The sequence below is a fragment of the Phyllopteryx taeniolatus genome, chromosome 5, assembly GCF_024500385.1.
Source record: "Phyllopteryx taeniolatus isolate TA_2022b chromosome 5, UOR_Ptae_1.2, whole genome shotgun sequence".
In the NCBI taxonomy this organism is placed as follows: Eukaryota; Metazoa; Chordata; class Actinopteri; order Syngnathiformes; family Syngnathidae; genus Phyllopteryx; species Phyllopteryx taeniolatus.
In genome coordinates this window covers 27082678-27110421 of record NC_084506.1, presented here as the reverse complement: position 1 = coordinate 27110421, position 27744 = coordinate 27082678, and the positions used below count along the sequence as shown (strand labels likewise).

The 27744-nt window shown below is 40.5% G+C and overlaps 3 protein-coding genes across 6 annotated transcripts; 2 read left to right on the top strand and 1 right to left on the bottom strand.

Annotated features, from left to right (window-relative positions):
* The first annotated feature begins 588 nt into the window (after positions 1–588).
* rcn2 (reticulocalbin 2) lies at positions 589–5951 on the top strand. Its single transcript, XM_061774350.1, has 8 exons — positions 589–632; positions 1894–2033; positions 2114–2216; positions 2291–2487; positions 2563–2676; positions 3848–3941; positions 4427–4566; positions 4648–5951. Exons 2-8 carry the CDS (start codon positions 1896–1898, stop codon positions 4789–4791), a joined length of 930 nt encoding a protein of 309 aa, XP_061630334.1. The 5' UTR covers positions 589–632; positions 1894–1895; the 3' UTR covers positions 4792–5951.
* pstpip1a (proline-serine-threonine phosphatase interacting protein 1a) lies at positions 5038–16878 on the top strand. Of its 3 annotated transcripts, XM_061774344.1 has the most exons (15): positions 5038–5166; positions 6963–7063; positions 7149–7223; positions 7309–7343; positions 8220–8326; positions 8412–8474; positions 12320–12424; positions 12542–12587; positions 12778–12857; positions 13240–13338; positions 13407–13503; positions 13619–13706; positions 13780–13859; positions 16469–16563; positions 16651–16878. In XM_061774344.1, exons 1-15 carry the CDS (start codon positions 5137–5139, stop codon positions 16780–16782), a joined length of 1233 nt encoding a protein of 410 aa, XP_061630328.1. In that variant the 5' UTR covers positions 5038–5136; the 3' UTR covers positions 16783–16878. The 3 variants fall into 3 exon arrangements, with proteins under 3 accessions (XP_061630328.1, XP_061630329.1, XP_061630330.1); XM_061774345.1 differs by having other exon boundaries at positions 5119–5166; positions 6963–7200; XM_061774346.1 differs by lacking the exon at positions 5038–5166 and having other exon boundaries at positions 7022–7063; positions 7149–7200.
* Positions 16826–27644, bottom strand: tspan3a (tetraspanin 3a). 2 transcript variants are annotated; one of them, XM_061774351.1, is made up of 7 exons: positions 27464–27643; positions 24641–24832; positions 21373–21447; positions 21192–21293; positions 20959–21114; positions 20787–20870; positions 16826–17547 (listed from the first exon to the last, which is right to left on the bottom strand). In XM_061774351.1, the coding sequence occupies exons 1-7, from the start codon at positions 27524–27526 to the stop codon at positions 17455–17457; spliced, it is 765 nt and encodes a 254-aa protein (XP_061630335.1). In that variant the 5' UTR covers positions 27527–27643; the 3' UTR covers positions 16826–17454. The 2 variants fall into 2 exon arrangements, with proteins under 2 accessions (XP_061630335.1, XP_061630336.1); XM_061774352.1 differs by lacking the exon at positions 21373–21447 and having other exon boundaries at positions 27464–27644.
* Between the last annotated feature and the right edge of the window lie 100 nt (positions 27645–27744).

Genomic DNA, 27744 nt, shown 5'->3' with positions numbered 1-27744 from the left:
AAACTACCCAATTCCCTTTTAATTCGGCATTAGGATTTGGAAAACTGCGGTAGCCGACAGGTTAGAGCGGCTGCCTCACAGTTCTGAGGACCGGGATTCTATCCCGGGCCCCGCCTGTCTGGAGTTGTTTGTATGTCCCCTGCGATTGGTTGGCAACCAGTTTCCCGAGTGCCATTAAATCCATCACACTTACGGTGATCTCCATCTTTGCTGTCGTGCTCGATTAATTTAACATTTCTCCTCGATCACGTTGTCCTTGTGGAAATGTTTCAGTGTGAGTGTATATGTTTTGGCGTAGAGGTTGCATTAGCATTAGAACGTCGTGATACACATCTTGAAAGACTTGAGTCGTCCGTTTGTGACTACGACAACTTCGACGTGTGAATATGTGTCGAAGTCTATAATGTGTTTAAAACACGTTTTACCCTGGATTGTTGTTTCAAACAGCCAGACGACCGGTCATTTACGGCCATGTTCAAAGAGTCGTGTCATACTTTGACCAATCGCTAAATGTTTTTGGTCCGATACAGCGCAGAGAAACAATTGTTTTATTGTGAAACGTATAACCGGAAATTCTACTGTCTTCAGTCGCTGTTACGATGACTCCAACCACAATTTGACAACTTTTCACGGTAACTGCAAATTATTCACTCTACGAACTCTGCATTGCCTAATTCGACTCGTTTGTCGTTATTTCAAATTTCGAATACGTTTAGTGTTTTCGTCTGAGGTTCTGCCATTGCATGTTTCCACGTCGTTTCGCGTATTCTCACTTATCACACATACTCTAACTCAGGTTAAAGCGGGGTACTGTATCCACATATAACATCTTAACCGTTTTTTTTTTTATCGTTTGTTTGTTTGTTTTTAAGTGTGAGAGACCCTACACTATGCGGAAAAAAACGGCAAGTGCGTGCTTACTGCAGTTACACTGTGTGGTGTACTCGAGAGGATCAGGTTGGGCAACACAGCACTAGTGTACGCACAACGATATCTGTGTAGTACCAAGACTGACCTATGAGAGGCAGCATGGTACCACGGGGTATCCAGACTGCCTGAAAATACAAAGAAGAAGACAGTAGTAGTAGTAGTAGTAGTAGTAGTAGTAGTAGTAGTATAAATGAAAGCGTAAAGTATCGAAAGCAAGTTAATTACCAGGAATATTGGAAAATAATCGTCAGCTTCAATAAGCATGACTAGTGTAACACACACGCAGTTATTGTGACTTTCATCTTGTCCCAACATACCGTAAAGACACTATTAAACGAGTTCAACATTCTCATTTGTTTTGTTTCTCATACAATACAGTGGTATTTTTCTTTATTAAAAACACATTACAAAAAATGATGTGTTGTGGAAGGGATTAATGGCATAGCAATTGATTTCAACGGGTAATATTGATTGCATATACGAGTAAATTGAGTTACGAGCTTCGTGACGGAACAAATTTAACTTCTAAATCAAGGTACACTGTACAGTGTTTCCACGGCTGCGAATAGCGAAAATCTGCAAGTAGTTGATGCCCCCACAAAAATGTTTGTAATTGCCTATAGTTGCCACAAGATGCCAGCAAAACACTTTATTCTTTTTTAAATTACACAAGACGATGGCCTAACTAAATGAAGCACCTTCCCTCACTTTAACCTAGTTTGTTGGCAACAAGATGCCACATGATGGCGGCAAAGCAATAGTTTTATATCACAGGGCTTTTAATCTGCGGATCGGTTTCAATAAATCAGTGATTAGGCAAATTTGTGAAAGGTGACTAGCGAATACATGGGGATGAACTGTGGTTTGATATAATATCCATATCAAACCAAGATGCTAATAGAAGATAAATCAGCACCCTATTACTGCCTTTTAGTTTTCATAGTGATTTCTGTACTTCCCCAGAGATGGCGCCACCTGCTGTGATGATGTTGGTATTGTTGGCCCTTCAGTTTGTGGCGGTACTAAGCGTTCACAAACATGAAGATGATTTTGGACAACAGCTGAATTCTGAGCATAACATGAACGTCCTGCTGGGAGAGAAGGTTGTGAAACGCCATACCTGTCGTGTCTTTGTTATCTTGATCACCTTGTGACTGTTGGCCCTGATTTGATGCCTTTGTAGGACACTGAGGAGTTAAAGAAACTAAGTCCAGAGGAGCAGAGAAAGAGAATGATGGAAATTGTAAAGAAGATTGACAAAAATGGTGACAATTACCTTAGCGTGGGTAAGATTGTGTTGACTATATCACTTGGAAAAGAAGTATATGTAAACACAAAATTGATATTGTTTTCTCCATAGAGGAGATTGCGCTATGGATTCAGCATGTCTACAGAAAATACGCCCTGGATGACGCAGCGGAGCGTTTTGCTGAATTCGACACCGACAAAGACGGTGTAGTATCGTGGGAGGAGTATAACATGGCTGCTCATGACCAGCTCTTTAGTTTGGATGAAAGTACAATTCTGGGTGATCCAGAGCAAGAGTCTCTGCAACACGTAGGTGCACCAACATCCCGAGCAGCCTGACGCCTCACGAATTCATACACTGACGCGTCCAATTATCCCCATCAGCTCCACCTGAAAGAGAGGAGGCGCTTCAATTTCGCCGACCAGGACGGGACGCCTGGCCTCAATGTGACCGAGTTTCTGGCCTTCACCCACCCGTCTGAAGTGGATTACATGGCTGTAAGATCAGTGTGTAGTTTGGACTCTTCGTACTTGCGCGGGTTTGTATGGGTACAGTATAGTATTCAGTGGACCCCCCGCATTACACGTGGTTTGGCACCCCTTGAATCTGTGATTTAAAAAAACGAAGTTTAATAAAAAAATTATAATAATGTGCGGCACGGTGGTCGACTGGTTAGAGCGTCCACCTCACAGTTCTGAGGACCGGGGTTCAATCCCCGGCCCTGGCTGTATGGAGTTTGCATGTTCTCCCCGTGCCTGCGTGGGTCTTCTGCTAGGTTAATTGAAGACTCTAAATTGCCCGTAGGTGTGAATATGAGTGCGAATGGTTGTTTGTTTGTATGTGCTTTGCGATTGGCTGGCAACCAGTTCAGGGTATACCCTGCCTCCTGCCCGATGATAGCACAGCCGGATGTGATAGGCTCCAGCACGCCCGCGACCCTAGTGAGGAGGAGCGGCTCAGAAAATGGATGGATGGATGGACAATTATAATGTGCATACATTTTCCGCAGATTTTTGCTATTCGTGGTCTGGCCCCTATCCCATGCAAATAGTCTGGGTCTACTGTGTGTGTGTATATATATATATATGGTTCACCTATTGAGGCCCTGCTTATATGGCATATTTTTCTGTTAAAACATTTTTTGGGTGGGTTGAAATGCATTTACAATGTGTTTTAAAAAGTGAGTTTAAATACATTTCAATGTGATTACAGTATGTGGGAGGAGTATTTTAAGGCACGAACCACATGTGTCAAACTTAAGGGCCAGGGGCCAGGTCTGACCGACCACATAATTTTTTTTATTACAAAAACCAGGCATTTGAACAGGGGTGTGTTGACTTTTTATATCCAATGTATGAATAAAGAAAATTCTATGGTCTCTCTTGCACGGAATTCATCTATTAAGGGTGGATCTTGAACATTACTCCTGTGTTAAACGTGTGATCACTGTACTCCAGCTTCTTCTCACATTCCAAAAACTTGCATGTTAGGTTCATTGAAGACTTAATTGTGCATAGTTTGAAATTTGCAAGTTTGAAATTTGTTCACTTGTGACCTTAATGAGGAAAAAGGCTATAGGAAATGGATGCGAAAGAATGTAAAATGGAGAATCCATTCACTCTACATTTTAGAATCTTTCTCATAGCCCCTTCCTTCCTCCTATTTCAGGATTTTGCCATTGAGGATGTGCTGAGTGACTACGACTTGGATCAAGATGGATTGATCAATCTGAAGGAATTTATTGGTGACCTTCGACGTGAAGGTAAGTACATTTTGATTTCAAAAAAATATTCACTTTTACAGCAAATAGTTTTCAGCCTCAACAAAAAAAATGTGCTTTCTTTTAATATCCTCCCTAATGGATACATTGGATTTGTAATAATTGGCTGTCGTGGGACGTGACTTCATTAAACTGTAATTTACCAACATCCACACTATGATGATTACCGCTCACTGCAATGATGCTTTCATTCTCTTGTGTATTGGAATGCATAAGAAAATCCATAAAATGTACTGTAGGACACATTTTGGTCATCTTGTCTCTACTCGGTTTATGATGTCATAGAATTTTGTATGTGTTTAAATAATAATTTATAGTGTGTACGTATTGATATAAATGCCATTTTCCACAGCTGGAAGGTGATGGAATTGTTTTAAATCCTATGTAACCTTGGAAAAGGTGTTTTAATACTGTGAGTTTTTCTCCCAAAGTGTACTGACTTTGGAAGTCCTCTCGTTTTTTTAAAGAGGACGCACCTTCACAGTGGGAGGTTGAGGAGACCGTGCGATTCAAGGACCTCTACGATCAAGACAAAGACGGTAAGTTGAATCGAGAGGAGCAACTCCGCTGGATCGCGCCCAACAGCTACGGCGCTGCTCAGGAAGAAGTAAGACGTGACTTTGACATGATAATTTGTATCGTCTACAGTTGCGTGATGACAATGTCTATTTATTCTCATTCTCATCAGGCTCTTCACCTTATTAAGGAGATGGACCAGGATGAAGACGGGCGGATCTCGGAGGCTGAAGTCTTGAAAAACCCAGACACCTTTATGAACAGCGAAGTGACGGACTACGGCAGACATCTGCACTTGTCACATGATGAATTATAATTTCTATCAATCTTTATTTTGTCCAGCATAATTCATATTAACTTTAAGCAGTGTTAATGTCATTGTAACGCAGCAAGACAACACTGCTGAGGGACTTTCTAAACAAAGACAATGCTCACCGGCAATGACTACCGTAGGCGTGTCAGAAAGCGAAGTGACAGTCTACTTGTCTTAGTTGCTCACTGACACTCTTCCTCTTTTCAAACAAACGAGCCAGGCGCTGTGTGACAGCTCGTTTCCTGGACCGTTTCACTTGTGTCGAGCAGCCGCCTGCCTGGCAAACCCGCTGGCATTCGGAGGGGCATTAAAAAGGTGAAAGGCTTCTCCACAGGAGAGCCACTCAGGATGGAGTTAGAATTTAAGGATGCCTTTTGGGTAAGCTTGTGCCATGATTGTATATGTGTGTATATAAATATATATGGGGGTGTATAAAATATACACACACATTCTGTTCGGTTCGAGGATCAAGTTGACTGTTGAGGACTACATTTAATTAGTCACTAAAGTTTTATATTAATGTTAATGATACACTCTGCACTGTTTATTTTAACAGCAGGAGCGTACAAAACACACTAAAAAGAGAATTCCACTACCTGTAATGGAAAACTGAAGAACTAAGGTCTTAGTTCTCTCTATTATGCAGGTCTATGTATATGTACGACTAACAAATGTCCAAAGAAATTGTTAAATTCTGGGAGGTATCGTTGAACGGCATTTTATTACTATGTTAGTACATCTAATTGAAGAAAGTGCAGGAGTTGGTTCAATTTTGTATTATTCGTTAAGACGACATCATTTGTTTCTTTTACATTTACGGGGTTTAAAACTGAAAAATTGTTACTGCCCTGCTGATTTCTGTTCTTTGCCATCCATGTGATGAATGAAAAATACATTTTCATCATGGTGATTACATTGTCAAAAAGAGGCTAATATTTTCAATGCACCGCACATGTAATCACAACCCTTGCAAAAGTAAAATTCACCTGACAAATGCAAATTCATTGGTCATTCCCTGTCCTCGCTTGCTAAAATTAAACATTACCATGAAATCATTGAAATTCTTGAGAAATGTTATATTTTGATGGATGGATAATTGTGCTACTCCTTAACCTAACTATACTTTAAATAAATAAAGAAAACCTGTTTAAATTGACAATTCAGTCGTGTCCCTGGGTTTTCATTCACTCCTGTTACTTTAACACATCATGCCCTCTGAAAAATTTGCAATAATAGTTGAGAGGAAGTTGCATAATGCTACAGCCCATGGGAAGACCAAAAGTAAGTTTACTCATTTATCTTTCTGTGTATTTGATGATATTTCACCTCGGAGGGGAGGAAGCGGGTAAAATTGCAGCTCACTGTTACCTAAATAACATTTTTCATTGTCTTTTATTATGCACTTTTTTTCATATATGTGAACATGCTATTAGCATGAATGCCTCGTGGCTTTATTTCATGCATTTGCTAATTCTATGCTAAAAATTATCCTGTTATTTTTAGTTACTCAAATGAGGAGTGTCAGTACAGCAAAACAATGACTGAGATGGGCCAGTACACATTGGGAATAGTTCAATGTGTATTATCAGATAGAAAAAAGGAAAAAAAAAAAAGACTCAAAAGTTAATTTTGAGAGAGTTACAACAAGCAAATGACACCAATTCAGTGGCATGTAGTATAAAGAAAAAAAAGACAACCAAGTTTTCACACAGTTGAGAACCCATGTAATGCCAACATTTTTGCCAAATCATTGCTCGGTTGTATCTTTCATCATTGGGTATTTTAGAACAGCAACGTCGTCTTCCGTTTTCAGTATTTGTATATTAAAAAAATACTCGGCAGCACTGAGGTTCCTGACAAAGACAAAGGACACAGACAAAGATTCCGGATTGAGTGACATCCACAGACAGTAACTATGAGTTAATCATTTTTTTGCAGCTTGGCAACATACCTGCACCTGTTTTATCTTGGAAAATGTACAAAAACTTACTTTGGATTCATATAATTAGGCCCCACATGAGTGTAGGCTCCCACTGTACCCTATTTCTGACATTTTACTTTCCATAAAGTCGTGCAAAGTAACAAAAACTATAAGACACCACCTCAGAAGTGGAAAAAATAATGCATTAGCAAACTGAAAGCGGATGCTTATAATGTTGTCTATGATGTTCCAGGGAGGGAACTTCATTAGTAATGCTGGATATGAGGCTATCATCCAGAGACTGAACGATGGTCGGCGGACGTGCAAAGACATGGAGGAGCTGTTAAAAATGAGGTGGACTTGTTAATTTGTGGCCGTGTGCAATGCTGTGAAAGTCAACGATGTCACTCTGCATTGTTGTCGTTCTGTCTTCTTACAGGGCATCCGCCGAGGAGAAATATGGCAAAGAACTGATCGCCATCTCACGCAAGGTTGGGGGTTTCTATGAGATCTGGTGGGTGTGCGTGGGTTTGCCCTGCAAAGAATGTGTCAAGACATTGACGACGTCACATCCTCTAAGCATGCGTTTGTTTCCACAGCACACTGAGAACCTCCATTGATGAAATGAAAACAGGTAAGAACAACATACAATGATGTCTTGAGACACTCGTCTCTTTACTCATTGAAATCAATAGAAATGCAATTAATCTGTTCCACCACCCCCCAAAAAAAAAAAATGTGTAATGTGTTTTAATGATTAAAATACCACTCTATAATATAGTACTTTTTAAAAACAAAAAGTAATAACATACTTAAATAGACTATAGAATTTGTGAGTTTGAGAGTTTGTGCATCATGCTTGAGTTCAATTCATTGTGCTGCTCCTTTTCGGTGTGCCCACCTTGGCCAGTCTAATACAATCACGCAGACACTAACGAAGAAGAATAGTTTCACAACTGTTGTGACTCGGTAAGATGTTGTAATATTTGTGGTTTTTCTCGGACGATAAAGAATATATGCCTGTGAGTATTGTAATATTATCTTTTGTTTTCAAATATCTGTTGCTTTAAGGATTTTAAGACCACTACTATTGACGCTAAGTGTTTGTCCATCAATGGCGTTTTCTGTTATGTGTTAGCGTTAAGCTAGTGGGGGCAAATGTGTAATTGTCTTTGTTTTGTTTCATTTGTTAGTAAACTTCAACTGTGGCATTAAACAGCTTGAAGCCTCTTTTTTTTTTAAAAAGAATTGTTCGCTATTTGCCAAACTGCTGCTTTTTTTTTTTTTTTTTTTTTTTTTAATGTGAGTTGACTTTACTGCCACCATACATTGCTTGCATCTCAAGTTTGCGGTTGCAAGTCAAAGCAATAAATTGTCCGAATGACAGCTCGTATCTTGAAAAACTCTTGAGTCAGTTTCAATGCAGCATGACCACTGTATATTAGTTTATTTTATTTTATTTTTTTAAAGCATCGATGCTTCAAGCCTCCTATGCTTTGTGTTTTTTCAGAAATGGAAATGATAGGCAACTTGCACATCCAGCTGTCTGGCCTCTTAAAGGAGGAGGCGAAAAAGATCGAGCAGTTCAGAGAGAAGCAGAAAGATCAGAGAAAAAAGGTACATCTTTTTTTTTTTTTTAAAAGAACTTTTAAAGAAATGCTTTGTATTTTGTCATTGACATCTGCCTGTCCTTCCTCTTCAGCTTGAATTCGTCATGGAGAAGGTCCAAAAGAGCAAAGTCTCCTTTTACAAGAAAACGATGGATGTAAGCGCAACGCGTCTTGATTAATAGAAAAGTTGATTTGAAGTTGAAGTTACACTTGAGTCTAGTGCACTAAGAAAACGAAGATTGAATGCAGATAGAGCTCACCCTACATGGTGGTAACACTGATGTGATGGTGAATGGTATTGGTTAGTTGATGGGTCGGTTGGTTGACTGGTTGTTCATTTTAGGTTGGTTGTGGTTCACAAAGAACGTAGGTTGATCAGCTATACCGAGTGTTTCATGGTTGATTGAATAGATGGCATGGTTGGTGTATGATTGGTTTAGTTTACGGTTAGTTGAATGGTTGGCCGGTTCATTAGTTTGTTTATTAGGTTGTATGGTTGGTTTTAGTTTATCAGTTTATTTTTGAAAGGGGACAATGCAATTTCATAAAACACATGAAGTACACATGGTTAAAAAAGCCAGAATTAGCCAGAAGGCTAGTTTTCATCTGTAGTCCCCTGGCCATGATGTAAAAAAGCAGTAAAATACATCTACAAGACAATATAATACAGGATACATAATCAAACTATACTATTAAGAGAGAATAAAACCATAGTTTTTTTTATCATAACAAAAAGACAACATAACATACTTGTCTTTTAGTGTTGGCAGCTATAGGTGTTAACTAGCCACATTTTCAGTTTTTTTGTGAAGGCCTTGTATGTTGTAAGCAGTTGAACCTCCTCAGGTACTGAGTTCCACTCACCAGCGCTCCTCACTGACCAGGCTGACTTACTGAAAGTGCTCCTGCGCAGAGGAATGAGACAGTCACCTCTGACAGAGCCTCGAGTGACACGCTCAGAGCTGTTTCTTTGGCTGATGAACTCAGCCAGAGGAGCTGGGGCCAAATCATGCAGTACTTTATAAATCAAATTTAAATCTGCAAATATGTGAAGACGGTCCCAGTTTAAAAGACTGTATTTTTTTTAAATTGCACAGTGATGATAGTGCCTTGGTTTTTTATCCATCACTTTAATTACTTGTTTGTACAAAACTTCCAATGGTTTTTTTTGCATTCTGACCAGCCTGGGACCAACTGGTTATGCAATAGTTAAAGTGACTAAGAATCATCGAATGCAGGTAAATTTTTGCAGCTTCAGTTGACATTTCATTCCGAATTGCACGAAAATTTGCGAGGTTTCATTTGATATTTTTACACAATTTGTCAATATGGCCTTTAAAGGAAAGCTGTGAATCTATTATTAACCCAAGATATTTGTATTGGCTGACAATTTGCATTTTTTCTCCAGTAACAAGTATGTCGGGGTCAGGTGATACTCTATTTGTTTTAGTGAAATACATGCCTACAGTTTTAGAAACGTTTAGCTGTAGACAGCACTCCTGCAACCAAGTTGTGACACAGGACATTGTATTAGTGAGTTTAGCAGCAACAGTATCTTTGGAGCGACCATGAGCAAAGAAAACTGTGTCGTCTGCATACATTACGCACTCTGCTTCAGAGCAAACAGTGGGCAAATCGTTGATATAAAGACTAAATAAAAGGGGGCCCAATATTGATCCCTGAGGGACTCCAGAGGTTAGCCTAAGAGACTCTGATCTGCAGTTGTTAACTGATACAGATTGTGTTCGGTCATGCAGATATGATTCAATCCAGCTCACAGCTTTGCGAGAGAAGTTAAATTTTGAGAGCTTGGTAAGAAGAACAGAGTGATTTACTGTATCAAAAGCTTTCCTGAGGTCCAAGAACACCGCCCCTACAACTCCACCCTTGTCGAGAGAAGATTTTATTTTCTCAATGAAGAGGCATGTAGCCATTTCAGTGGAATGCTTGGATCTGAAACCAAACTGCATGGCGTGGAGAGAGGGGGAGCTGCTGATTCAATAATGGACAATCTGCTCTGACACCCATTTTTCTGCAACTTTGGAAATGGCCGGAAGAATGCTTATAGGTCGGTAGTTATTCAGAGAAGTTGAGTCACCGGATTTAAAGACAGGGGTAACAATAGCAGATTTCCAGGCCTTTGGAAAGTGACCAGATGAAATTGAAAGATTAATGATTGAGGCAATAGGAGGAGCAAGAGTTGAACCTAGATCTTTGAGCATGCTCGTGTCCATTCCAAAAACATCCTTTGCCTTAGGTGGTTTGAGTGAATGAATTAAATCGATAACTTTGGTCTCAGTAATATTTGTAATAGTAAAGAACTGCGTTGTAGACAATGCAGGGTATTCCTTCATTTGTTTTACTGCAAACTTAGAAGAGATTTCTGACACAGATTCAATGAAGTAGTTGTTAAAAGCATCAGCCATCACTTGAGGTTCCGTCAGGATGTTTCCATTTAATTGAATTTGCATTAGTTTTGTTTTGTTATTTTGTGTAACACCCAATAGTTTTTTAATATAATTCCAGGTTATTTTTGAATTTCCCTTCGCACTATTCAGAGCAGTAATGAAAAAGTCAGCTTTAGATTTTCTTATTTCTTTCACTACCCTATTTCTCAGTGAGATAAAGTGCTGTCTATTGTATCCTGATTTGACCGACAACTTCAAGGAATGATCGCGTTCTTTCATCAGTTTCAGAATAAATGTGTTTAACCAAGGCAGGCCATTCTTTCTAGCTTTTAGTTTAATTAGCCGTGTAAATTGTATAATAATTTCTTGTATTTTGTGTAAATTTTTACCAGCGAGTAATACATCCCAGTTTACTTCTTGGATGGAATCTTGGAAATTTTGTTGTTCATGTTTTGGTATCCTATTGGATTCAGTGGTGGCCAAGGGTTTGAAGCGCTTTTTATTTAATTTTCTTGAAACCATTATAAGATTGTGATCAGACAATCCTGTGAGCATATTGTATGGCTTCAAGATCCTTTCTGGCCTATTAGTAAAGGCTAGATCAATCTGAGTTCGGGTGGAGTTTGTAATTCTCGTAGGGCCATTAATAACCTGAGTCATATCCATATCATCCATAACCCTTTTCAATGTTTTCCTAACTTTGTTAACTTCCCAATTGACATTTAGGTCACCCATTATTATCACCTCTTTTGCAAGATTGAGTTGTTTCAGTAACATTTCCAGCTTTTCATAGAAAGCGGCATTTGATGAGGGAGGCCTATAAATAACTACAAGAATAAAAGACATTTGCTGTGACAAAGAAACAGTTAGTCCAAGAAATTCTAATCCATTCTCATCTGTAACATGTATTTCATTACAATTAAAAGTGTCCTTGGCATAAATCATAACACCTCCTCCCTTAGAACCCTGTCTGTCGTTTCTAAACATTTTATAACCAGGTACAGATAGTATTGCTGAGGGCGAAGATTCATGGAGCCATGTCTCAGATAGGCAGAGGAAGTCAATATTTGAGTCAGTGAGAAGGTGATTGACCTGATCACTTTTCGTTAAAATGCTTCGTATATTTAAGTGTGCACAAAGAATGCCTTTTCATTACATGGTTGGCTTGGTATGTTCGTTATGCAAGGTGTGTCAGAAAAGTCCCAGGACAGAAGACATTTCAAATTCCCCTTCGAGTAATCCCCTTGGAGACTAACTCACTTTCCCAGCCTCCTCTGCTACGCTTTCATGCACTTCTTGAAGGATTTTTTTCGGGACCCTTCACAACTCTGTCATCACAGCCATCTTGATGTCGTCCACAAAACGGGTCCCTTTGATGACCCCTTGAGCTTGGGAAAGAAGGGGAAAAAAAATCAAGTGGAACTGGATAATTTCCTGAGCCCACTCGATCTATCCGATGTATCTGTGCAAATGTGGATTTGCATATTAATCCCATGAAAGAGTGCTGTTTTAAAATCTCACTTCGTTGATTTTCATGCAGTTCAAGTATTTGTGATTGTTGTCGTTTCACATGTCTCTGTGTCCTGCCCCAGTCTGAAAGACACTACGAGCAACGCTGCAGGGAGGCAGACGAGGCTGAGCAATCGGCGGACAAGATGAGCAACTCTTCCACAGCCACACCCAAACAGATAGAGAAGGTAACATTGTATTGATTAATCATATATATATATATATATATGAGTATATGATGAGGTTTAGAGATAAGTGTATTTGTTCCACTAGATGCACCCAAAATGACCGATTTTTTTCCCCAGCTGAGCAACAAATCCAAACAGTGCAGGGAAACTGCAGAGGAGGCCGGTGAGGAGTGATTGTGCTGCACTTACTTCTCTTTTATTGAGGATGTCACAACTTCATCTATTCTATAAGTCGGTGCCGTTGTGACATAAAATAACCACTATTCTATGTAGTCACTGTGAGGAATGCAAATTCAGAGTTTTAGAATTGTGTGCTTTATTTTATAATGATCAGTGTGTTCTAATACCAATAGAGAGACAGTACAAATCCAACATTGAGCAGCTGGACAAGATCCGTCAAGAGTGGGAATCAACACACAGCAACACGTGTGAGGTAACTCGTGACATTCAACATGGTCACGGTGCCTTTATCAAGAGACGAATGTACAATCCATTATAAAGAGTACAACCTTAAATCACAAGCCGCAATACCCATTTACCCGCTTGTTTTCTCAATGAGGATGTGCAACACTTCCTATGATAAGACAATAAAGTGACTCACTAATCTGCAAACTTCCTATGTTGGCACAAAGCGTTCTTTTTAAATGTAAGGTCGATTAGAGGTTATACATTATAATATGAACCAGGGTTGAGTTTTACATGGTGCTCCAGTGAGGGAAAACTGCGGATTGCGGCAACACTGGACACGGTCGTTGTACAAAATTTCCTATGCGCAGTGTTGTAAAAGTTAATTTCCCAATAATGTCGTCTTGCAGATGTTTCAGCAGCAGGAAGCCGAGCGTCTGAAGGCCCTAAGGAACGGTTTGTGGCTGCACTGTAATCATTTGTCCATGCAGTGCGTGAAGGCCGACGAAGTGAGCCATCACACATCTAGAGTAATGTTTGAAAACTGACTCATACTTATAATTGCTGCTGTTTTCAGTGTTACGAGGGTGTGCGGAAAATACTGGAGAAGTGCGACATCATCGCAGACATGAACTGCTTTGTGGGGATTAAAGGCACCGGCTCCAGGCGTCCCGGTAGGCATCCCTCTTGATTTGAATATGATCCGGGAGAATATTTTCATGTTATCTCACACATACGCTCATTGTGTGGATCAGGGTATACTTCATTTATTCTTTCTCTCTTATATAGCACCCATTGAATACCAAAACTACTACGAGAGGGACGCTGCAGAGGTCAGAAATGGAAGCACGGGGCTCGTTGGCGGAGTCATGAAAAAGTCTGAATAACACATTGGATTCACAATCACACAACCGATGGCAGTGGTTAAATTGTGTTGTTCCCTTTTGTAGGTTTTCAAATCTCCTTCAAGGGAGCTCTTTGGCTGGCTCCAGTATGAGCATTCATAAAGATCTAGGTGCACAAAGTACAGGTAACGTGCAAGTACTGAGTTCTATTGAAATCTGAAAAATAGACATTTCAATTCCCTTTGGAACTGTGTGCGAAAACTGAGACGATATCACCAAAGTACATCATAAAGCAAGGTAAACACTTCGGTAATCGGGACTAATTAATTATTTTTCTCTCTCTTCCAATTAGGATTGCAACTAATGATTATTTTAATAATCGATTATTTTTTCGATAAACCAGATTAAAAAAAACTGAACATTTCCATCCCTTGATTCAAAAATGGACATTGTTCCAAATTGTCAGTACAGAAAATGCACAAACATAAATTGAATATGATTAAGTTACTGGTTTGGTCCGTAATGTCAGAAAATAGGCAAAACTGTTAATTGTTTTCCAAAGTAAAATGTTTGCAAATGTTTTATTTTGATGAAACAAAGATAATCAGTCTGCTTTATTATTATAATAAATATAATAGGTAATAATTACTGTTGAGGATGAAATTCCGAGGTTTTTGGCAATTTAAAGTTAAACAAGCGCTCTAAACGATTAATCGATTTGCAAAAATGATCGATTAATTTGAGAATCAATTAGTTGACGATTAATGGTTCCCCCATCTACTTCCGATAAATCAGTAAAGGCCCAATTATCGGATGTCTCGAACAGATCATCCTGTGGTGTGAGGTGTGTCAAGAAACCTTTTTTTAATGACAAAGAGTTTGCAACACCATTGGAGTTACTAAGTAAGGTAACAGTTAACCTCGTTTCATCGTTACTATTTGTATTTTCTTGCAATCTGGATGACCTGTGCAAACCACGCTGCCACACACTATAAGAGTAGCAAGCACACCTTTGATTTTTTTCCTCGTCATATGTAGAGTCTGTCAAAATCGTTGTGTGTATTCTGCTTTAGAACTAAAGCAGAAAAGCCCATTAGAGACTGTTAGCAGCCTCTATTGGGCTGCTGCAGAAGCTGGAAATCATGATTATGTAAAACCTCAAATAAAATACCTAATAAATGTATCCGTATTTACTCGTTTTGCATTCATCAGAAGCATGGAAAATGGTGTGGCAATATGTTGCTGTATTTTCACTGTGTGAATTTGGTCATATGTAAAAATAAGTGAACAAGGCTGTCCCCCGAATAATTGACGCCCCATAAAAATGTTTATATTAGCTTACATTCATAATTTAAACCATAAATATACCACAAACTATTATCTCAAAACACAAATATTACAAACTCACCTCACATTAACCATTAATGTAAAAGGCTTACAGATGATTTGATTTCGAAAAAAATGCACCTGACGGGCACATCTACTTCATATGCTACTAAGACTCTCCTAACTTTCACGAACAACCCAGGTTGAATTTAGCTCCTCCCCAACATAGAAAGCTTGTCTCTTAATCTAGATGTATCACTTCAACATTCTTATATGAGACAATTCCTATTTGGAAATCTTGTGGCATCTTAGAGGATTATAGAGAAAGCACCAAAAATATCGGGAATAATAGATACATTAACCCACCCCCCCCCCAAAAAAAACACACACACACACACACAGTTAGGTGAATTCACCAATAACAAACTCCAAATAGAGGGGGGATTACAGTACTAGGTTTCCTCAAAATCGACTAATGCTAAGTGATTGACGGTTTGATTTTCAGCCAGGTTTTTTGTTTGCACTAGTCCTTGTTTATTGTGGAAAATCCACTAAAGAAGCAACCATATAGTTATTTCATTATTTATATGTATTTTTTAAAGCCTTATGCATAATACCAATACAGAATATGCATGTGAGGTGCTGGTATTATTTCCGTCTACTTGGGGTCACCATCCTCACGTTCTACACTGTAGTATCTGTGACTTTGATGTGTGTAGCGTTAAAAGGCGAGGCCCGGTGAGTGATACGTGTGCCTTAGCAAATGAAAGTGCAGCTAGCTGTTTTTAGCTCAGGTTAGCCAGTCTGCGCTTTTGAGTCCGAGGGTGTCAGTTGTAGCAGATGCAGCTAATGTATGAATGTGCTTGTTACGTTTTATTTTGTTACAATTTTTTCTTAAAGCGATTTAAAGCTCACCGGCAGCTGTCTATCCTTGACCACCTGTGGAGGGTTCACAATTTGTTCTAACTAGCAGTGGTAGACTATATTAAATTAGCTTACGATGTTTACCCATGTAGTTGTGTAAGCCAGTTCTGCTTTGCAGTGGACTTAATGAACTTTTTTTTTTTTTTTTTAGTATGAAATGATACCAAACTTTGGACATTGTCTTATCTTTCTTCCTAGCTCATACATATCGCTACTTAAGTCTCAGTCATATTTCTGTGGAAAAACTATCACCACAAAATCATGCAATGTAGCAATAAATCCACGATATAAAATTAGATATGTATGATTTGCAATAGATTGAGACTGCAAAAAGTGAACCGAAATTTGGCAAGGGATGACTGTATTTTGGATTGGATGGCGTATGTCGCAAGGTCCAAGTGGGACATTTCCTACTTCTCTTCTTGTGATGACAATTTCTGCCCATGTTCTTAGAAAACATATTGCTCACCTTTCCTGAACGGGCAGCACATTTAGTTATTTCATTTAGTTATTTAATTGACTAGACGACTGTGTAACTCCACAGGGGAAACATATGAAGACGTTTATACCGACATCCCTGGGATTCACAGGTCCCGACAGAGCGTGCAGTACAAGGCAGTATACGAGTACGTGGCCCAGGTCTGTTCTTGGCCCTACCTTCGCTGAATTGTTCCATTGGTTGACAAAAAAAAAAAAGATTGTTGAAGTTTGTTTATCTTTCTTTAGAGACAGGACGAGCTGTCCATGTCTGCTGGGGATGCTGTGCTTGTCATAGATCAGGGTGAAGATGGCTGGTGGATGGTGCAGCGGTATGGCCAAACAGGGCTGGTTCCAGGCTCTTACCTTGCCAAAGAATGAGTTTGGACAAGCACACAAAGGAACTAGAATGACTTCTCAGTGATTATTTGCAAATAATGTGTTTATTTCTTACATGTATTAAATTTGTAAATACCATGTTCAAAATATCTTTAATCTAGCAAGGCCTTCCTAATGCAAAGTATCCCAACCTTTGTTGTAAAAATGCCAGCTGTCCTCCTGTGAAAGTCTAAGGCATAATTTGTTGCACTAATTTCGCTTGAATTTCTGAAACAATAACTCCATAACCAGTCACTGCACTCCCTGACAACTTCTTCATACATTCTTAGGAGTCAGTCACCACAAATCGACTAAAATTCTAACACTACAATTAGTGCAAAGCACTTATGTACGGAGATAATGAGGATCGCAAAATAGCCTTCAACCAAAAACAGAGAGTAGAATATTAGGAGTACAAGTTCTAAAATTCACTACATCTTTACATATATGTTCTAACAGTCTGACACGCGTAGTGCAAATGAAAAAGAAAATCACCCTGTGCGCATCTTTCTCCATACAGTACAGTTTGGTTTGCTTCCAAAGGTCAATCATTCATTCTCAGCAACCGTTGGAAGAATTTGGACTACAGCTTTGCAGGGGGGAAAAGCATGCAGCTTCAGTGTCTTAAGGTTAGTGTGCTATTGGATTCAGCAATGAGTCTGAGCGGGTAAAGACTTAAGCGTAGGTGCCTCCTGTGATGAGGAGCTGGTAGGCGGGATCATTTCTTCTGCGACACAGCACGACGCACGCCGACAACATCCCCAGAATCTGGTATGGGAGAGGGCAGAGAAGAAGAGTATTTGTATTGCATATTTTAATAAATCCCTTCACTATGACATACACTATACACTCACTAGATATTTTATTAGGTGCATCTGCACAATGTAATCTAAATACAAGCGCCGGACAAAAACTACCTTTGGATTATGCAAGTGTACCTAATAAAGTAGATGGTAAGTTTTGGGTCATTTTAGAATGTACTGTAGACATATTAGTAACACTTTTTCCCCCAATGAAGTCCTTTGTTGTGTTGGCAGTGTGTCTTGGGTCATTGTCAAGGCGTTTGACCGTGCCCCTCGGGGAATCCTGTGTGGGGTGCTCCGGGAGTATGGGGTACCGGACTCCCTGATGCGGGCTGTTCGGTGCCTGTACGACCGGTGTCAGAGTTTGGTCCGTGCTGCCGTCAGTAAGTCGGATTCGTTTTCAGTGAGAGTTGGACTCCACCCATTGTCACAGATTCTGTTCATTACGTTTATGGACAGAATTTCTAGGCGCAGCCTGGGTGTTGAAGGAGTCCGGTTTGATGACGTCAGCTTCACGTTGCTGCTTTTTGCAGATGATGTGGTTCTGATGACTTCGGATCTCCAACTCTCACTGGAACGGTTTGCAGCTGAGTGTGAAGCTACTGGGATGAAAATCAGCACCTCCAAAGCTGAGGCCATAGCCCTTAGTCGGAAAAGGATGGAGTACCCTCTTTGGGTCACAAAGGGAATCCTGCCCCATATGGAGGAATTCAAGTAGCTTGGGGTTTTGTTCACGTGTGAGGGAAGACTGGAGCGGGAGATCGACAGGCGGATCGGTGCAGCGTCCGCAGTGATGCGGACTCTGTACGTCAGTCAGTATGTCTGTATACTCGGTCTGTCATGGTGAAGAAGGAGCTGAGGCGGAAGGCAAACCTCTCGGTTAACCAGTCGATCTATGTTCCTACCCTCACCTAAGGTCACGAGCTTTTGGGCGTGACCGAAAGAACAACATTGTGGACATTTCCTCCGCAGGGTCTCCGGTAGAGTTGGGCATCGTTTGAAAATTGAGTGATTCCGGTCCAGATTCCTTATTTCTATTACAGTTCCAAACAATTCTCGATTCCAATTATTTTAGGGGGCTGGGTCAAAAATGTTTGCATGGTTTAAATCAAGGGTGTCCAAATTATGAAGATCCATTTTCTTAGCAGCCAGCAGCACAGACTAAAATTAACATTTGACTCGGGGTTCTTGATAACCAGTGTCAAAAATCAAACCTATGAACTAAAAGGCAATGTGTGTGGAACTAACCCAATTGACTTAATATTTATTAATTAATGTTTCAGCTAAAAGTTAAATATAGCATTGTTAAAATCGTTTATCACGTCAAATGGTTTATATGTGCAAGTTTTAACTCGACTTCCTGTTTTAAGCTTGTCGCCTTGTATTTTGAAGGTTACGTACTGGAACTCAGCATTTTGGCACGGAAAGTAACTTCAGACGGCACCGGTGATTTTATTTATTTATTTATTTTTAATGGCTGGAAGCAAATGCTATAAAATGTTAATTCCTTTCCTTACCCACTGATGAGGCACAAGGTTACTGTTTGTGATACTGTGAGACAACTTTTATGTGAAGTTTTATCTCAATGTTCTTCGTTGATTTTCACCACTTCTTCTTCAGGGTCGGCGGACTAGGCATCGAAACTGGAAACCGAAATTTTTAAATTTGAACGATTCCAGAGGCACCGGAATGTTAGTCCCAGTTCCAATCGGTTCTCAATTCTCGATGCCCAACCCTAGTCTCTGGGCTCTCCCTTAGGGATAGAGTGAGAAGCTCGGTCATTGGGGAGGGGCTCAGATTCGAGCCGCTGCTCCTCTGCATCGAGAGGAGCCAGATGAGGTGGCTCGGGCTTCTGGTTAGGATGCCTCCCGGACGCCTCCCTGGTGAGGTGTTCCGGGCATTATCCCACAGGGAGGAGGCCCCGGGGACGACCCAGGACACTCTTGGCTGCCCTAGGAACGCCTCGGATCTCCCCGGAAGAGCTGGACAAAGTGGCTGGGGAGATGAAAGTCTGGGGTTCCCTGCTTAAGCTGCTACCCCTGCGACCCGACCTCGGATAAGAGGAGGAAAATGGATGGATGGGTGAACTATAGAACTAATTGTTGAGTGCTGACTGATTTTTTTCAAACTTTAAGTCGTGATGAGTAGCTTAGCTTGACTGGCGATTGTTGTGTTAGCTTTGGGACATACCTGGCTGTGTATCCTCTCAGTAGTTTATTTTTGGGGTCACAATGTACCAAAGCTGGAATGTACTGTATAAGTGGACTGAATGTGCTTCAAGGTATGTAGCCCATGGAAATTGCCTAGATGTACCCACCTTTGTCATACTGTCTGCATGTTTACAATCTGCGGTGCACATTTTTCTCCTGGCCCCGGTGTCAACGGCGGACTTGAGATAAGGTACGTAACGTGACGTTGCACTACTACTTTTCTACTACCAGGGGAAACGTCGTGTTTGTGAATGCTACTTTGCTATAACTGTGACCACGAAAGTATCTTAACTACTGCAAAACTATTTGATGTTGAAATAGTGACACTACGGAGAATTGTAGTTAAACTAGTAGTGTCACTAGTGCCCTGCTGTTTTTGGTTGCAAGCATAGAATTACTAAGGTCTTGCGCTTGTTTAAAGAGATGAAAACTGTAAAGCCTCAGGCAACCGATTCCTAGCCTCGTGATATCCAGTCCACAGCCCTACAACCAATGTATCTCAGGATTCCTGGCGGATTTTATATCGATTATGGAGTCTGCTACCGACACGCATCTCTTGCCTTAACGAACGGATATCTGGTCAGTTTATCGTTCCCAATCCTACCTCTTTTCCTCATATATAGCCACAAGTGTTTACATACAAAGTTTGAACGTACGTATTAATGTGTCCTCCCATTTTTGAATCAATGTTGAACACAATGTACACCAACACTTTTTTCTCTTCAACGTCCATCATGAAAATCTGTTTTTCAGATGCCACATGGCAAATGGTGATATCAGTCATCCTAAAGAAAATGAGTAGCACCACCATTTGTTCAAGTGGGCGACACAACATGGAATCAATTGAAACATGGCGTCTATTAGAGGAAATACATTATTACAAATAAAACGTGGCCTAGTTTAGCACAAACACACACACACACACACACACACACAAAATGCAGCTGATGCAGTGGACAAATCCAGTATATTCTAGTGGGATAAAATAACATACCTGGATGCCAGCAAAAGTCAGTGCAGTCCAGATGACATACATCATAATTTCCTTTAACCTCTTCACAACCAGAGCCTCACAGCCCTAGACACACAAACAATACACATTTTAAGATCCAGACAAAGAAAGCTTGATTTAGTATTAAAACAACAAAGTATATGTATATTTTTACTTCTTGGTAGAGTTCTTCAGGACGAGCGAGAGACCCTGTGCAGAGTCCACCAACTTTTGTGTTACAACAGCTAACGGGCACACTGTTGTTCTTGGATGCTTCAAACCAGCGTGTGTACTGCCAGTCGGAATAATTGTGGATGCCGCAGCACTGGAGCTGCAAGAACAAAAACATCTGAGCACTGAGAGTGACAAGTGAACTCGTGTTCTCATCATTTTGTTGTGCTTCCTGACCTGTCTCTGAAGGTAGTCAATGGCGCGACTTTGCGCGTTGCTGTTGGTGCCGTTGTACTCGTCGTATACTTTCTGGATGGAACCATTCACGTCATCTTCAACCTGGCAATGGTAAAGAAATGTGACTTAAATGTTCCTTGCTGGGTTATACATAACAAATGAAACAAACACAACCCCCCACCTTTGCTCTGTAAATATATCCGAGAACCACAACAGCCACTTCGGTCATGAAAACCAGCAGCAGAATGATGACAAACTGCAGAGAAAAGGTCAACAAATAAGTAAAACAGAAACTAGAAGTTCTAGCTCACAAATCTGATGCTCTGGGTTAACAGCTCAGTCCTGTGTGGAGTTAGCGTGTTCTCCGTGCCTGGGTAGGTTTTCTCTTCATATTGCAAAAACATGAATGCTAGACTCTTTGAAGACTCTAAATTGTCCATAATTGTGAATGTGAAATTGAATGGTTGTCTGTCTATATGTTCGATTGGCTGGTGACCAGGTCTACGGCGTACCCTGCCTCTCGCCCAAAGACAGCTTGGATAGGCTCTCGCTCACCCACCACCCTAATGAGGATAAGCGCTAAAAAAAAATAAAAACAAAAAATGCATTGATAGAGTGCGCTGCCGAGTGGAGAAGTTGCTAAATTACAGTTTAATCATAAATATATGCACTTTATTGCAAGATAAACATTGGTCCACCTTTTTACAGCTATAACAGCTTGAACTCTTCTGAAAAGGCTTTCCACGAGGTTCAGGAGTGTGTGTAGGGAATTGTTGACCATTCTCCAGAAGCGCATTTGTGAGGTCACACAGTGATGATGTATGAGGAGGCCTGGCTCTCAGTCTGCACTCTAATTCATCCCATAGGTGTTCTATCAGGTTGGTATCAGGACTCTGTGCAGGCCAGTCAGGTTCATCCACACCAAAGCCTGTCATCCATCTCTTTATGAACCTTGGTTTGTGCATTGGTGCCCAGTCATGTTGGAACCGGAAGGGGCCATCCACAAACTGTTCTCACAAAGTTGGCAGAAATTAGTTGGCCAAAAGATCTTGGTATGATGAATCCTTCAAAGTTCCTTTCACTGGTACTGTGGAGCCAATATTTTGGACAATTCCAAGATCCCAACTTTGTGGGAACAGTTCTTCCATTTCTAACATGCCTTTGCACCAGTGCACAAAGCGAGGTCCACAAAGACATGGATGAGAGTCCTGACCTCGACCTGATAGAACACCTTTGGGATGAATTAAGAGCGGAGACTGAGAGCCAGGCCTCCTCTTCCAACATCACTGTGTGACCTCACAAATGCGTTTCTGGAAGAATGGTCAAAAATTCCCATAAACACACTCCTAAACCTTGTGGGGAGCCTTCCCAGAAGAGTTGAAGCTGCAAAAGGTGGGCTGGCGTCATTGTGAACCCTATGGATTTGAAATGGGATGTCACTTAAATTCATGTGAGTCGAGGCAGGTGAGGGAATACTTTTAGCAATATAGTGCATGTCAAATATGTCAAAATTGAAGAAGGAGTGACAATTATTGGCCCATGTTGAGATTTCAAGCAATTTTATATACACATCTACGCATGTATGTCAAAGTCCATGACAAAGAGACCCTGTATAATAAACATTTAAAAAATATATATATTTTCCCTCCACCATCTCCACCCCTTTGTTTTTTATTTTTACTCCCAGTCAATCCTGCTCTGTTTTTCTCCCTCGGTATAAAATATCCAGTACTTGGGTCACACTGTCTGCCTTAGTCACCATAGTAAATACAGTCCCAGAATGATGAAGAAACCAAACATAACTTTATAAACAAATTTATTGACTCATCAGCACATTTGACCATGAATACTGTTCAGAACTTCAGTTCAAACAAAATGAACAATTAACATTCAAGTGCTAGAAAACATGAGTCTGCGAAGCCTATATGTTGCTATGCAGAAAAACTACAAAGCACGTGGGTTCATGTGTCGTCATGTGACAGGTGTATCAACATCTTTATACAAGGGTCATATTAATCTAGCTGGATTAATGAATAATATCTGGGAACGTTAATATATATAACTAAATTGAACTTGTAAAACACAAACACACATGCTACATACATACATACTCCGTATTTGTCACAATTTTTGCTAAGTGAACACGACCTGCACTGCGCACAGCTCGCTCTGGTTTAGAAACTCATTCATTCATTCATCTTCCGTTCTGCTTATTCTCACTAGGGTCGCGGGCGTGCTGGAGCCTATCCCAGCTATCTTCGGGCGAGAGGCCGGGTACACCCTGAACTGGTTGCCATCCAATCGCAAGGCACACAAACAAACAACCACTCACATTCACATTCACACCTACGGGCAATTTAGAGTCGTCAATTAACCTACCCTGCATGTTTTTGGGATGTGGGAGGAAACCGGAATGCCCGGAGAAAACCCACACTGGAGGGACCGGGATTTTAACCCCGGTCCTCAGAACTGTGAGGTAGAGGCGCTAACCAGTCGCCCACCGTGCCGCCTGGTTTAGAAACTCTTCTTTTTTTTAAAATCCAAAATACCTCCAAATAATGGAGGATGCCATTTTTTTTGCCACTAAATCAGTTGAGACCTTCCACTCTCTTTATAAATTCCACTTTACAGGCTCGCTGTTCATGGCGTCCATATATTCAATCACTCAATGTGTGGGGGTGAGCCGACAACTCTCACTTTTATGCGATGGTCCGGTCCAATCGGCTTTGATCGTATCGCACAATGTGCGGCAGGCCTAAGAAACATTGCTTTTAAATGGAACGCTATTTAATTCAAAAGAAATTGAACGCAACAACAACTTGCAAGCCGTTGTCATCATTTATTAACGCACACAAATCAATGTTTACCAAAGCGCATGGTTAGAGCATGAGTCGACAGAACAGCGGCTTGTTTAGGTATAACCATTAGTGCTAGCACTAGCTTGCTAGGCTACATAAAGTTTTGTTGCCTTCTTGCGAGCCCTATTGTATTAAAAGTATGTGAACATACCTCTAGCAATCCTTGAATGAACATCCTCTCCCGATCACCGGTGTTGACCGCCACACGTTTTTCCTCATTTTGTTCCCCTCCCCCCCACACAATACATAGGCGCGGCGCATTGTTGTTGTCTTCGCCATGGTAATGAGTGTATCCGGTCGCATTGACCGGTGACCCGTTCTGTGGTTCTGCATCTCCGACAGTGTTTGATTTGACAAGATCAAGTCCAGTGATCATAAAATACGAGATGCGGTGGTATCGGAATACATGTCGTCTAGTGTTGCCACTGTCTGGCCGACATACGGCAAGATTTGATGCCAGTAGTCTGAGATAGTGCAATCGTGAAAGACCAAATTTGTCTTGTAGTCTGATCCAGGCATAAGAACTGAATTGCTGCTTTTTGTAGTATATTCCTAGCAGTAGTTTTATGTGTCACAGTGGTGTGTACTGACCGTCCTGAGTCCGCAGTGGCTCTCTCTCACGGTGGCACAGCATCCGATGAGGCCGATGATGAAGAGGAGCGCTCCAGCCGCGATGATGACGACAGCGGGGACCAGCGTGTACACATCTTCGAAGAAGTGATCGTAGTCATCGTACGTGATGAACACGTATGCTCCGGCGTAGCAGAGGATACCAGCAGCCGCCTGTCGGTGAGCAATACATAAAACCTTCCTTTTATCCCACTCGTATCATAGAACCACTGAGATATTAAGGCATATTATGGTATACAAATAGTTCAGTATCTGGGGTGTCTGCCCAGGGTCCGCCCATAAAGCGTGAAATTAAACAACCAAGTAAATCTTTTGTTATCTGCCTATCTTTGATAATATTTCTGTGAGCAAACTGTTATGCACTTCCGCCCCAATGTGATGTAACAGTGGGGCTAATTTGCAAAATGTTTTGGAATACGAGATTCTAGATCGGTGGTGGAACAGAATCTTTGTGTGTGTCGTGTCTGTGCTGTGTTTAGATTATCGGAACACACCACACTCAGTATGATCAAAACTGTTACAGTAGTGTGAAAGTCTTTGCTCCCTTCCTGATTTTTTTTCTTTGCCTGTTTGTCACACTTAAACGTTTCCCATCATCAAAAAAATTGAAATATTAGTCAAATACAGCACACATAATCAACAACTGCAGTTTTTAAATGGTTGCTATTATTAAGCCCCCCCCCCATTATAAGGGGAAATTTTCATTTTTTTTGTTCTCCCTTAATAATAAAAACCTTCATTTAAAAACAGCGTTTTGTGTTAACTTGTGTTCTCTTTGACTAATATTTGTTTGACGATGGTTAACATAAGGAATCCGGAAGGGGGCAAACGGTTTTTCACACCACTGTAAATGACTGTTTTGTTTTTTTATCTTGATGCATGGGGTCTGTAGAACATAAACATTTTCTTAAGATTAAAAAAAATCCTTTTGTGTGTACCAGGCCTTAGGACTATAATACCTCTCTGACATTGTGAGTCCTTACTCACCATTAATATCTTATAAAGTAGGGGTGTCAAACTCATTTTGACACCCCGGCGGGCCACATTGTAGTTATGGCTTCCCTCGGAGGGCCGTTATGACTGTGAACCCATATAAAACATTGTCTCATATAATGACATATACACAACAAATTGATGGAGAACTAGTTTTAAAATCAGAAGCCAATAAAAAAAAAATAACATTATTACATTTATTTAAAAAAGGAGATTGGTAACATAAAATGCTTGCAATATGTGAACATTATACAAGTAAATACACAAATTTTGGTATTTCCACAAGAAGCATGAAGTCGAAACAAGAGTTGCTTTCGCGGGCCACAGAAAATTACGTTGCGGACCGGATCTGGCCCCCGGGCCACCAGTTTGACACCTGTGTTATAAAGACTGACATCCTTTTGTGTTCACTGAGTGTATGTTGTTGACATCATAAAAGACGTCATTCTGGACAGGATTCCGGCTCCATAAAATGCAAAAATACACACAACCTCCCTGTCCATGTTCCTTATGATGACACTGTTTGAATTACACCAGGATTATAAGGCCCGGTACACAAATAATGACAATTGGGCTGTTTTTGTATTGATTTTGCCCCTTTCCAAACAAGGACGTCAAATGTCAGACTATGTTATGTCTTAAAATATTATCCTGGAAGATTATCCTTAGGTCTGATGTGTGTTAAGAGTGGAAACGGGTTGGGGCTGATCATCCTAAATATTGAACGCGTTCAACATTTATAACTAAAAATGTGTGGGGAAAGCAGTGACGTTGTCTGCTTCCGACAACTTTAAGAAAAACCTGGGTAACATCGGAGCATACCCGGATGTGTTTTTTAAATTTTATTTTTGTATTTAGAACTTCTTCAATTCAGAAAATAGGCATACTTTGCAGACGTACTAAGCATATTGCAATGCATTACATTTGCAAAGGCGTAGTTTTTGCTCGGCACATCGCTCCACGCTTTACGACAGTCCCGACATTGCAGGATAATTAGGATCCTGCAGAGGTTACGCAAGTTACGAACGACCCACAAATACGTGGTCATGCGACTACGTACTGTTTTTCCAGTTGACTGTTTCATATTTATGACCTACGTGTATTTTGATGCGTACATGAACTATAATTATGACTTTTACGACGGAGTTGCGTCCTCAGGACACCTGCACTGAGTTTTCATCTTTAACATTGCACGTTTCCAAGAGCAGCTGATTGCAAACACTGCATTTTAACCTCAAACTATATTATTTTTGTTTGCTTTCGCGTTCAAACGATTTACAGCCGGTGTGTCATATGTTTTGATTATGTTTGCTTGTTTTCCACCCCGGATGTAGACCAACGTATTTAAAATTCCGAAAACACAACACGTTTGCTAGAAGTTGTTCTGCTAAACTATATTATTCTCAAACTAATGGCGCCTCGGTTAAACAAAGGTCTGCTGCTGAGCTATCAAGGCAGCTAGCATAACAGCTAAACTACCCACAAGGTTCCCACTCATGCCGTCTATAAAAATATACATTATGCTTTTTTTTTTTTTTCTTAGACTGTCTAACATGAAATCAGACTAAACTTTTCCTAAAGACAATTAGGATTACCAAAATTATTTGTAAATGCCAGATTTCTTTTCAGACAAATGTATATGACAGACAATACAGTCATGCTAAAAATATTGGCACCCCCTTTGAGCATGACTGTAAACAAAGTAGCGAGCTAGCCTGGCTAGTTCGCCAGATGCTACGCCGTGACGCACAACAAACTCCGAACAACAACAAAAGAAAAGGACAACCTTACCCAAAATATGAGGTTCAGAAAGACCAAGACCGTCTTTGAGGAAGTTATACTACACTGCCCCATGGCCAACACGGGAATTTCAGCCTGTACTCTGTTTTAAGTTCAAAGCCTGGACAAAGGCATAAACACTCACTTCATTCGTTCCGCTGTGTAGGAATGTTAACGTTGTGTAGCGCTAGCACTACAGTAAGAGCTGGAAGAAGAAAAGACGGAGATTTGCTGACACCTAGTGGACGTGCGTCTTATTTATCCTTCTTGTCTCCGCCATACTCGCCACCATG